Source organism: Balaenoptera physalus (assembly GCF_965194825.1).
Source record: "Balaenoptera physalus genome assembly, chromosome: 7".
Classification (NCBI taxonomy): domain Eukaryota; kingdom Metazoa; phylum Chordata; class Mammalia; order Artiodactyla; family Balaenopteridae; genus Balaenoptera; species Balaenoptera physalus.
In genome coordinates, this window is record NC_138886.1 from 40760589 (window position 1) to 40773727 (window position 13139).

At 43.4% G+C, this 13139-nt stretch overlaps 1 protein-coding gene across 10 annotated transcripts in view; it reads right to left on the reverse strand.

Annotated features, from left to right (window-relative positions):
- The window catches only part of TLE4 (TLE family member 4, transcriptional corepressor), a 144567-nt gene that overhangs the window by 49761 nt on the left and 81667 nt on the right, over positions 1-13139 (reverse strand). Inside the window, exon 9 of one of the 10 annotated variants that reach the window (XM_082470959.1) lies at positions 12342-13136. The exons of the other annotated variants lie outside the window; for them this stretch is intronic. Coding sequence (XP_082327085.1) covers positions 13068-13136 — 69 coding nt within the window. The 3' untranslated portion in view covers positions 12342-13067. Of the gene's footprint in view, positions 1-12341; positions 13137-13139 lie in introns of those variants that run through there. 10 annotated transcript variants of the gene reach the window in all.

The following is a 13139-nucleotide window of genomic DNA, read 5'->3' on the forward strand; positions in this document are numbered from 1 at the left end:
TCATCAGGATGGCACTGACATTGCTTAGTGAATGAAAGAGGGACCTTGAAAATGATCAAAGCCCCCAGTCACAAACAGCTGTTAATGACTATACACTCTGAATTTACAGGATAGCCTGATATCATGCCTTATTTTCATTTTAAATAAAAGTGCTTTGTTAAATGTAGGATAAATGAGATTCAATTTCTATGTCTTAATTCTTTTCAAGAAGATTAACAAATCAGCACAAAAAATGTTTCTGTCAAACCATAGGCCTCAATTTGGTATTCTAAAAGATATGCAGCCCTCAACTTAAGTTTCAGGTTATCCTCAATAAATTGATATAGCACTGGAATCAAGCATTCATTCCTCTGTGATTCCCACCCAACTACCCCATCTGTTCTTTTCTAAAGGTATAAGGGGGGGAGGGGTAGCAGCAGAGGGAGGGAATGGAAGGACTGGAAAGGAAAACTCAGCACAGTCCAAACGGGCCTCTGAGTTATGAAACACAAGAGGTCCCTCCTCAACCCTTCCTAAAGTTCCAGAAGTCAGCTGATAAGAACAACAGCCAAAACACAGAAAGCATGAGCATTTGTTTGTTCATCAATTAAGGAAGAGCAGCAAGCATAAATAGACATAAACATTATACATGATTACAGACACTTAAGTTAGAAAGTATTATCACTAAGTGCAGTGATTATAAAAAAACAAACAGGGACTTCCCCTGGTGGCGCAGTGGTTTAGAATCCGCTTGCCAGTGCAGGGGACATGGGTTCAATCCCTGGTCCCGGAAGATGCCACATGCCACAGAGCAACTAAGCCCATGCACCACAACTACTGAGCTTGCACTCTAGAGCCCGCGAGCCACAACTACTGACCCACGCGCCACAACTACTGAAGCGTGCGTGCCTAGAGCCCGTGCTCCGCAACATGAGAAGCCCGCGCACTGCAACGAAGGGCAGCTCCTGTTCTCCGCAACTAGAGAAAGCCCGCGTGCAGCAACGAAGACCCAACGCAACCATAGATAAATAAATTTATTAAAAAATAAATAAATAAAACAAAACAAAAAACCCCACTCTTGCTTCTCCATGAAATGATAATGGTATCAAACTATAAAACCCAAATTAGGGAATTCTGTTACTGTAAGAGTATTCTTAGTAACCTCCAGCCAAGTGGATGAAGATGCAAGTTAAAGTCTTTGTCAGACTTCTCATCTGCATAAATATTAATCAATCAGACAACAGATTTTGAGTTGTAAGAGGAGAAGGATACAACTGTTGGATATGAGAAATTTAACACAAAAACACACACAGGACTGTGTGATGACATTCCAAAATGCTGTGAAATAAAAATGGCCTCGAATCATCATTTTGAAGGTCCACAAAATGTGAAATATGAAAAACACACACCTCCCCCTGTGAAGAGCTTAGGATATATGACATGTGACAGGTAAGTCACACAAAGGAACACATCACAACAGCATTATTACAGATACACAAAATCAGCATCTACTGATTTTGGATTTTTGTGGGTTTGACAGACAAGAAAGATAAGAAGCTCATGTACAATTTATTAAGTGTATTTCCTAAGTGGCAGACACTTTGCTGGGTCTCCTCATACATGACTCTCATCCTCACTCTTAAAACCCTACACCAAGTAAGGTACACATCCAGATGAACTTTACACTGACCCTAGGGTAGAGATGAAGAGGATGGGCTCTAGGGACTAACTTGGTTCTAATCAGCTCATCTGACAGATTACCTTCTGGGTGACCGTGGGCAAGTCATTTAGTCAACTGAGTCCCACATTCCTCAAGCTAACTTGGAGATACTAGTAAACTCCACCTTAGTAAGAGGTTTTGATTAAACAGAAGGATGGCTATAAGGACCTGGCCAGCACAGAGTAAATGCATCCTCTGTGCTGATTATTTTTATTATTATTGTCCAAGATCACAAAGCTAAGCAGGTGGCACAGTTGTCTCTAGAACCCATGATGACAGTGGTTACAAAGTGCATGTTTTCACTCTATACTAAGCTGCCTTCTAGCGATTTTCATGAACGTCCAGAGAAGCAGCAGACCACCTCTCAATTCTTCTCTGGGGAGGGAAGCCTGAGGCATGTGTCATACAAGAGGACAGCAGAAGGTGAGGGCAATTCAGAGGAAGATTCCAGGGTGTTGGGCCCAGGGACAGCCAGAGGCACGAGCCGCCAACCAGAACTGCCCAGACTACAAAGCCATCCCTCTGAGGAAGGCAACACAGCCAGGATTGGAAGCAACTGTCAACCAGGGCTCAGAGGCAAACACTACTCACAGGCGACAATGGCCAATCACTATAAATTTTGAGCCTGTGGTTTTGGTGGCTGACAATAAGTAAAATGTAGATTATACTCGAATTTTAATTTTTTTTAGGGGAAAGTTATTCATGAAAAACTTTCTAGATATAAAAATAAGAGAAACTAAAATATGCAAAGTAGGGAATTAGAAACATTTCATTTGGGGTGGATCCCTCCCACCTTAAAAGCAAATACTTCAGGGACTTCCCTGGTGGCGCAGTGGTTAAGAATCTGCCTGCCAATGCAGGGGACTCGGGTTCGAGCCCTGGTCCGGGAAGATCCCATATGCCGAGGAGCAACTAAGCCCGTGCACCACATCTACTGAAGCCCGCGCACCTAGAGCCCGTGCTCCGCAACAAGAGAAGCCACCGCAATGAGAAGCCTGCGAACCGCGATGATGAGTAGCCCCCCGATCTCCGCAACTAGAGAAAGCCTGCACGGAGCAACAAAGACCCAACGCAGCCAAAATAAATAAATAAATAAATAAACTTATAAAAAGAAAAATTTTTTAAAAATTAAAAAAAAGCAAATACTTCAATATGGACTTCTACAGAAAATAATTTGAAAAGGAAACAACACTTTAAAAATCATATAATATATTCCAAACGTAAACAAATATTTCTGAAATCACTTACTGCCAATCCACGTATATGGATTCTAGGAGGTTAAGTAAATCATGAAGGAAAAACCTCCAAGACTAACCCACATTATTTTGCCTTAATGAGATTGGGTTACATTCAATATTGTTTTAAGTAAGTGGGTTTTTGGTTGGGGTCTAGAAACTGTGTGGTTATAGGGATATTTTTGTTGTAGTGGTATTTGTTATAATCAGATTTGATTTGTACATCTCCCAAAACAAATGTTGTGACAACCAGAAAAAAATTTCCAGATCTTAGGCCAAACAAAACTAGCTCTTTAAAACTTTCATTGCTTGTAGGATGCAAAGACTGTACAATTCTCTCTGATATTTATTCTGAATATCAGTGATGTATCCTCTACATTTTTGAAAGCCAAAGGCACATAATTTATAGCAGCGTTTCTGAAACTGTGCCCTTTTCACTAGTTGCTGGCATTTAAGGCATGTTTTCACACATCTTGCAATGTTCTAAGACCACCCAAATTGATTGGAATTACATTTTTAAAGCATTTTTAATTGAGTCCCTGCCCTGAGAGTGCTCTGTACGCCCCCCTGCCCTCACTTGTTCTTGTTTCTGTAACAGAACTCTAACTGTGGCTGTAGAAACTTTCCACTTAATCTAGACCTTCTTTTTAGGGTTTTCTGAGCTAGAGAATTGTATATTCCTTTTCCTTAACTTTTAAATAAAATAAATCTCTACAAAGAAGCAGTTGGGGTTTAGTTTTGATAACCAGAGAAATGTGAGTTTCCAAACCTGAGCTAATATGCTCTCAAAGTGGCGTCTCAGGTAGGAGAAAGGAAAAAGAAACAAAGACTCGGGAATTCTCAAGCATAGCTGGGCATAGCTTCTTGTGCCTTCAGTGGAGATGTCACTTTTCTAAAAACAAAGGTTTGGTGATTGGTAAAAATGGGATGCCCCAAAGAGAGCCCCTGTGGTTCTCAGGTCCTCTCTGTCAGAGAAACAGATCATCCAGGAAGATGGCTCTGAACACCCAGATGAAGTAATTCTCAGAGAACAGTCATCCGCAAGACCCCTCAGAGGCTTTGCCAGACAGGCCCTGGCCCCCGCGGGGAGCTGCAATCCTACCTGCGCAGGGGCCCTCACTGCCCAGTGCCCACGGGAAGCCTGGCGGTGCCAGCACTCTCCCCAGGAGGGCAAGCACCCCCCTACGCCCAGTGTGTTATCCTGCTTTCCAGAACTCTGGCCCTTCTTTCATTCCTATTAAGAAAATATGGAATTTGCTTGAACCCTGTTGGTACTGACTCTTCGAGTAATCTGAATTTGCATTCTGGGCACCGTCTCCCCACAATGGGAGGGGTTTCTCATTTTTGTAAGCTCTGGAAGACAGCTTTGTGGCAGCACACTTATCACCCCAGAAAGCATAGGCCGTATGAAATCTTCCAGGTTGACACTTTTATAGAGAAACTGAGGCTAATCCCTCTACTGGAAACACAGCAAACAGGTAGCACTCTGAGAGAATACTTCTTTTGTCAACATTCACCTTCAGGAGAGCACGCTCAAACAGGGGTGGGGCACAGACCTCCGCCTGCCCCGCGGGACCCAGGCCTGCGCGCCCCCAGCACCCCAGATGTTGCAAGCGTCCTTTTCCCCTCAGATGCACCCCTGCCAAAGCCCAGACAGACCAAGACTGACTCTCACCTCGCGAGACTGCTCTGTGAACTCAGCCCGAAGAGAAGGAGCTGCAAATAAGCAGTATTACCGTGCGGGGATGTATGCTCCTTCCCCAAACAGCCAACCTTACTGACAGGCATTAGGTGCATGAGTAGTAAAATAATGAAAAGCACCGAGAATCTCGGCTGTTCGACAAGCACCTGTTGGGTATATCCTTCTCCCCAAACAATGAGAGGAACGCCGGAATTGTGACGGTTTACGATCCTGGAGGGAGAAGTCCATTTTACAGATAATCTGACGTGAGAGTAAAAGAGGCTCCCTGCGAAGCGCAAGGTAAAGCTCGGGCCACGGTGCTCAGGCCACTCCTTTGGCACCCGTCAGGCTACTCAGCAGCTTCTCCTACCAGCAGAAGCACACAGCCCAGCACAACAGGGGAATGGCTTTTAAAACCGGAATACGGGCTGACAGGAACCCACAAGGTTCTTCCTGTTTGGTCTCCAATTTCAACTATTATGAGTGGCAAGTGGTTTTGCCTGTAAAATATAAAAGCCACGTTTCTCAGCCGAGGTTGAACTATCTGGAATCACAAAATCCCCTTTGGACTTAAATATGTGCTCAGATCAGGTAAAGTTAATTCTCAACCATCTGCACGTACAAGATTCATTCTGTAGATTTTTTGCAGCAAAATTTTAATCCCAGAATAATTTCCCCCACAGCCTGGCACATTTCTAATTTGCTCCTTTCTGCTATCAGCCTGGTGTTTGCTTGTGGAATTCAAGTTAGTTTAAAGATTAACCCCCCCAAGAATAAATGGAACCAAATTACTTTCAAATTATCCATACTGTACACTAAAAAAATAGTAAGATTCATTGAGCACTTACTAAGTGTCAGGCACCTTTGAACATTTACCTTTACCACTCCCCCCTGACAGAAAACAGAACGGGAGGGACGTAGCTTGCCCGGAGCCACAAAGCTGGTGAATGGCAAGAATGCAGGGTTTGAACCCAGGCCGCCCGACTCCAGAGCTTGCGTTTCTAACCAGCATCCCTGCACTGCCTTGCACCTGCCGGCTGGCTGGGGTTCACAGCGTGTCACGTGCACAGATATGGACAGGTCCCAACACCCACCAGCTTCCCAATATTGAGAAGTGTGGTTCAAACTGAGTGTACAAAGAGCCGCATTGAGTCACCCTTTACAAGGGTGTTAATTTTAGCTTTACGAGCACAGCGAACACGAGTGCTGCTCCAGTAGTGAGTGGGAAAGGAGGACGGAAGAGATTTGGCTGTAAAACCGGTCTCTTCCAAAATATGTTCACCCTTGTGGCCCTGGCCACGGCCTGAGGGGTGCAGCGGGCCGATCTATTTGTCTTGGCCTAAGTGAATTTCTCTGGAACTCATTCCTTTCACTGGTAAGCCTTTTACTGTTATTTTTGCCCAAGGTCTCTTATAATTTTGGATTCATGCTGAGTCAAGTCTGTGGAGTCTTAGTCTCTCTCACTTCTTCTTCTTGCTTGTTAACAATGAAAACTTCTTGCCTGACTGTCTTTCCACGTTTTCTAACTTGCATGATTTCCCCACCTCCTTCCTCCCTTGAAGACCAACCTCTGTCAGAAACATCACCTACTCGGTCACACAGATGCATTTATCCCCACTCAGTACAGTCTTTTCAGGGATTTCTTCCTTATGAACTTCAGATCTAGGTCCCTACACCTGATTGCCTAGTGATGAAATAAACAAAATACCACCCCAAGTTGCTGCCCGGGGAGCATTCGGATTGCAGTCCTTTTTAACCAATTTGCCCATGAAGTCACCCCCCCCACCTCCCAACTGATTACTAGTCTCTAGGACTAGAGATGCTGCAAAGATTAAAACAATCTAACATTCCCACTTTTAACATAAACTCAGTAAATTCCTATTCTTCTCCACTTTAATTCCTTAAGATTTGGTCATATGAGGTACTGGAACCAAAGAACAATTACATAAAGGTAGGTCTATTCTTTCTGTCACTGGTAGAGGAGGAGAGTCCGACAGATAATATTGGAGAACAGAACACACCGAAGAGGAAGCACCCGCCGCCTCCCTGCCTTGACACCGGGTGAAGCAGTACCAACAAAAGAACATCTTACTGACGGCACCCAGAGTGCTCCGGACCAAAACTGGAGACCAAACACACAGACATGACTTAACAGAACCACTCCAATACATTTTCAGTAAACTTTCCATTATCATATCACGGAAACACATTGTCCCAAAGGGTATTTCAACTTCCTAAATACAGTTTCTGTTTATCCTTGCCCATGTTTTATAAACATTTTTCTGGCCCTTACTATGTATTCCAAATCCTTTACTTGCCAGGAAGGCAAATTCTGTGATAGTTATCCACCTCCTGCATTGTGGTAAGGTTTCTGGTTGGTGTTTTTAGACAACTCCCGGAGACGTATTCAGATGAATTCTTCAGAGGGACCTTTCTCCAAAGTCCACCCACCTCCACTAACCATCTGTGCACTGAAAACACACTCTGCAGCCTTTCAGTCAACACTCAAAAGAGAACGTTCACTCCGAGGCATTTTAAGGGGGGGGGGGGGGGGCGGGAAATATGCATACAACTCTCAGCCAAGAAGACCTTATATTCTGGTTTGCGATAGGGAAAATATATGCACAAATGAAGCCCGAGGAAGACCAAATGCAAAATGAAATCATCGTGCAGAAGGACAGTGGCTTCTCTGACACTCAATCATTTTCAGTCACACTATGTTGTCCAGTAACCTGCACTGATAATTCCTCATGAATAAAATGCCAGCATTATCATCTGCAGCTATGTTGTTGACATGCTTTTGCTATTTCACTAAAAATACCATTAATTTTCTGGCTTCACAACAGCTGAGCTACTCCCCATCTGAATATACAAAAGAGTATTTTGTTTAAACCAAATTAAAAGCGTTCCAGTAAATGACTTCCATTTTGCTAGCTATACTATTTTAGCATATACTGTTTTTCTTAATCCTCCCTACCTCAACGTCATGCCTGTCATCTCCCCAATCCAAAATACTTCCATTATTTAAAAAAAAATGTTTTTAAGCTGGGGAGGGGGAATCCAGAAACCATTTCTGTGATAGCATTCCTGGCCAGCAACACACCTGAAGGGCGTAAGTACAGAGTGGCTTTTTTTTAAGATTACAAGACATGGTGGCCTCTTAATTCTCTCACCTCTGTGAGCCAAGGTACATAAACAGCAAACGATTTTCCAGGTGCCTGTAAAGAAAACAGTTCTACACACACACACCACCTTCCATTTCCCATCCAGATAAGTTCTGACATCCCCCATTTAAGTCAGAATGAAAACCACTACTACTGCCAAGCCCTCCTGGCATCTCACCACTGTATTTGTTCCCATTTGTATCTAATGCTTTTGTCAACAGTTCAACAAAAGTCAAAGCAAACAACCCACTGCAAACACTGGGGGTAACAGCAACAAGCATGAATCCTTCACAATTATCCAGCCCAGCTGCTCCGAGCTCGTCAGGGCTGCTTTCATTTACAACAATGTCAACAAAAGGCTGAAACCCAATAACTAGATGGGTCAATACGGCCACTGTATACCCTCTGCAGGAGGAGACACTGTGCTCCTCCTTCCCTGCTTCAGCAAACATGTAGAATAACTCAGTCAGATGGACAAGTGCTTGTCTAATCATTTGTTGTGTGAATTATTCAACGACTTTCCATGTAAACTACGAAACAGGGCTCTTCAAATATTTCTGGGGCACTTCCAGCTGTCCAACCATGGAAGCACATGAAAGGGACAAAAGCAGATGAAAACAGAAATCATGACCTAAGTTACTTCCAAGTGATAATCTTTGGTCTAAGAAAGCAGAGTCTTTACAAGTAATCCTTTTAGGTCTAACTTTGCTGGGCATTGTCACTACAGGCCCACGCTTGCTTCCCTGTGGCCCAGACCGGGGTGGTGGGGGGGTGGGGGGGGCGGGGCAGGGGAAGGCCCCTCGGCCATTCAGGGCAACCCATGATTATGGTGCTCCACTGTCTTTTACCTTCCTCAGCTTTAAAAGTTTCCCCCTGCCTTTCTCATGCACTGTGAACAGGTATGATATGCATTTATGATTTTTAATGGAGTATTTTAAAAGCATAGTTAGGCACGTGTTAACCACCCACAAAGCATAGTTTAAAAGTACAAAGCATGTAGTTAACCACCTACAAAGCATAGATTGTATTTGACAATGTCAATTTCCTGGCCTAATTTTGAATAAAATGTTGATGTTTATTTAACAAAGAATTACTTTGAGATGTAACAGTTCCAAATCCCCACTTCCCTTTCTTTCCTCTTAAATGTACAGGCTTGTGCAATCATATACAAACCAAATAGCTTGATAAGAGGCGCCTGACCTGGGGTCCAGGCCCCCATCCTGCAGAGCCCCTCCCTCAGGACCGAGGGGACGTCCCCATCCACACCCTCTGCTTACCCGCCTCTAAACCATGAGCTGGGTACCAGGACCCTGAAATTTCCTGCCCAAAGGCTCACGGTCAGGGTCAACTCAGTTCTTTTTCCTGGAGCCTCCCAGAGGCAGACATAACTGTTGGTGTGGGCATACCTAGACGCGAGGAGGTCACTGGGGTGTAATGAAGCTTGACGTGAGAGCTGGGGCATCTACAAGAAAGTATGTGAAGGCCCATGTCGTCTAGCAATGAACTCCTAAGGAGCCTGAGAACTGTAAATTCAAACCTGGCCTTTCAGAAAATTATGAAGGTTATTTATTAACTGAATTTATAACTTTAAAATACTTAAACATATGGTAGGAGAGCCTCTATTTGTAATCTTTACCAGGCCCCACAAAGGCTAGGGGTTGGCCCAACAGGAAGGTATTGTGTACAGTTTTGGGAACCCCAACTTTTGAGACCACTCCTACCACCAACTGTTCCACTGCAATACTGTGTATAAGAAAATCACGTGAGAATTTTTTCCCATTTGTTTTTATAGATCCACATACCTACAACAGTAACGAAAGTATGATTTTATTTCTATAAGTATTTTAAAAACACAATAAGAGTTAAAAAGTTAAAAATAAAATTCAAGGATTATTCCCATTTGCTGGGTCAGTACATACAGTAAGGATAAAATATCAGAATGCTGCAAACCTTTTCCTTTCTATATTATTTGTGTTCTCTTTCCTTTTCCAGCCTTCAAACATCCAGATTACAAAATTACTGCTTTTAACACATTTTGTCAAACACAGATGAAGGAAAGAGCAGAGATTCAAACTCATTCAAACTCTTTTCCTCTCCTCACTACAGCCAGCTTACTCACTGCCATTTATTACTGTGGAATTTTCACTTCTTACCATGAGTGTGTAAGAATTTTTAGTTTGGGGCATAACGAATTGTGCTTGCAAAAAACAAATACTTGTCCAGGACACAAAAAACACAAGTTGAGAATTCTACTTCCTTCTAAAAGTCTTTAATATTCCCTGTAACTGTTGTATTTCTGAGGCTGCATTCAGGTAACAACTACAAAGTTGGTAACTTTAAAAAAGACTCTTGAAAGAAGAAAATTCCATCTGAATGGAAAAGAGGCTATTTACTGGGAGCAGCAACAGAAAACTTTTTTTTTTCCCTCATTCAGAGAAACTACCTGAAAAGCAAGTGAGTGGGCTGAAACACCCAGAAGTCTGATGATAATATTTTAGCTCTGTGGTCCAATTGTTTCACTGATTCCTACAAAACAGAATCTGAATGAGAGTAAAAGGCACCATCAAGATTGGGGAGGCTACAGAACGTTGCCACTGGCATTGCTGTTGGTGTTTGCCAAAGGTTCCCTGTTTGCATGTGTTTGCACGTCAGCCCGGGCAGCTTCCCGGGAAGACTGCCTTCAGAAGCTAGTCCTCCAATCAGCATAGACTCGTTCTATATGCACATTTTAAGAGAATTCAGGACTAACTGGAAGCTCAGAGAAATGAAGGGGAACAATCCACTAGTGTATTTTATTCTACTCAGAAGACATTATATCTCAGTTCCATACTTTAATAGGAAAACGATTTGAGGAAAGGGATTGCATCTAATCTTTACTATGCACCCCCAATGACGCAGTGCAGGCCTATTTGCCCTACAGCTGCCAATCAATACCTACTGACTAACTTTAAATAGTTTATTCAAACTGCATTGCTCAATTTTCAAGTTCATCTATCAATACCAACAGGTTGCGAAGTCAGAAACCATTAAAATAATAATTTTTGCTCAGTTGTCTAACAGGAAATCAGGAAAATCTCTCAGCTACAGAGGTACAGCTGTGTCTTTTTAATGTGCAAAGGAAAACATATGAATTGACAAATAGTTCTTCCTACTTAAAAGCCCCTCAATATTAGTGACAATCAAGCAAATCGAATGGACTAGCACAAAGCACTGAGTTTCGTCTTCATACATTTATTAACAAAATTTCTCACCCTACAGGTTAAACATAACAGACTACATCCAACGTGAGACATTTCATACGTAATATTCTTCTTTCCTCCCCAGGAAAGAGGGTCAACCCATAAGGGAGAAAGGAGGCGGAGAAAAAAGGGTAGAAGGAGAAAAAAGGAAGAGAAGGAAACTGAAAATGACAAGGGTGAGCAAATGATTTAACAAGGCAGCATCTGGCGCTGACAGGAGCAACGGGACACACACAGTACGTGGAGGGTACTGCAGGCTGAGGGAGGGGTGCCCATCTGAAAATTGTGTTGGGGGCAAGAATTGAAGACAATCCCGTTCGGAGTGGGGGAGTAACTCCTAATCAAGCAATTCCAAAGTATTGTTCCTGGATGTGTCTCCATTTAGTCATAGCCTGCTCTCTTCTCCCAAGGGCAAAACTGTCACCAGCTCAGTTCAAAATTTCTCTAAATAAGGTCAGACTAGGTTACTACACGATTTTCTTATCAAAACAGATTCCAGCCTAAGCTTCAGGAGTCTCATTCTGACTAGTCCAGTACTCTTTGGTTATAATCCCTGGTGCAGGACTGGGGCTGGGGCAAAGGGTGTGGAATAACTCAGACACCTTTCAAGTCCTGATAACTGTGGTATAAACACAAGTGATTATTTCAATTTTCTCTAAAGATTATTTTTTCAGGGCAGCCCAATAAACCCAACAGTGCCCAGATTTACTAGGAAATTTTTTATTCATTTCCCCATGCACCAGAAAGTAAGCTAATAACGTCCCACTGAGAGTGCCGTCAAGCCAAATCCCTGCACTGCTGGATGCACCACCGGGATAAATCTCCCTTCACTTGCTGTTCCAGCATCCACTTGAGAGCTAGGTCCTGGGGACTGCTCCAGATTACCCCTCCACACACAGTGTCACAGGCACAAGCCCGAGTGGCCCAATCAGTGCCAAGAAAAGAACAAACCAAAAAAGATTAATTCACAGATGTTCATGCATTGCACATACACAGTGCCCCATGGTCCGTTGCTAGGGCAACGGGAGACCACCAGTGCGCGCTTTATTGGCTTTATGAACTGTGTCTCGGGGACTATAGTCCGAGAAATGCTGCATAATAATAGTGTGGCTTTTCTGAAGCCTTGTTTTCAGTGTTTATCCACATTTAACCTTCTGAGTTTTATAAAGAGCATCGTTATGCATAGCCTTCCAACCCCCCACCGCCACCAAACTGCCTCAACTTCCTATCTAGAAACATTAAAATGCATCTCCTGGGGGTCCACTTTGGGAAGATCCATGTTAAAGGGCTCAACCAATTCCACTGGTTGGGGGCGGGGGGGGAAAGGCCTACAACCATTTAAAAGATCACTGTATTAGTACAGTCGACCATATCAACCACTTCAGAACAGTAAAGAAGCTACAAAACCAGAACACACACACACATGCCCCTTATTTTCTGTGCATCAGGAGGAACCTTGCTTTTGACTATCAGGGGTCGGTTTTCACCAGACGGAAGAGCAGAACCAGCAAGCCTTACCAGGCCAAAGTCTCTCCCTATACGACAGAACGTTCTGTGATGATGGCTCTCTTCCACGCCTGCACTGGTAGGGCAGTTATGACAGACAGCCACACGCAGCTACCGAAGACCTGAAGTGTGGCCGGTGCAACCGAGAAACTAGATTTTTAAATTTTATTTCATGTTAGCTATCTTAAATTTAATAGCTTCCTGTGGCTAGTGGCAACCATACTGGACAGCGCAGTTTTATTGGCTTACCAGACAACTACATACGTTTTGAAAAGTTCATAAAAACACTGTCTCTTCATGCTTTTAGTTTCTGCTTAATTCATAAAACTCTAACTCCAAGTAAATGTACACAGAACAGTATTCAGGACTGTGGTTGCCTCTCGCTGTGTGGTTCCTAACAGCCCCCGGGACTCGGTCTAATCAGCCTGTTTCTTTGTCCAACAGGCCCCGGGATGAAGAGTGACTTTCTTCCCTCCCCCACTCAGGGTGGGAGGTTAAAATCACAAATGTCACAACTCTCAGAGCAGTAGCACAGATCAAGTGTTAACCTAAAGGGAAGGGGTGGGTGAAGGGGAGAATACAGAATACAGGCTGGCGGGGACGAGGGAGGATCTG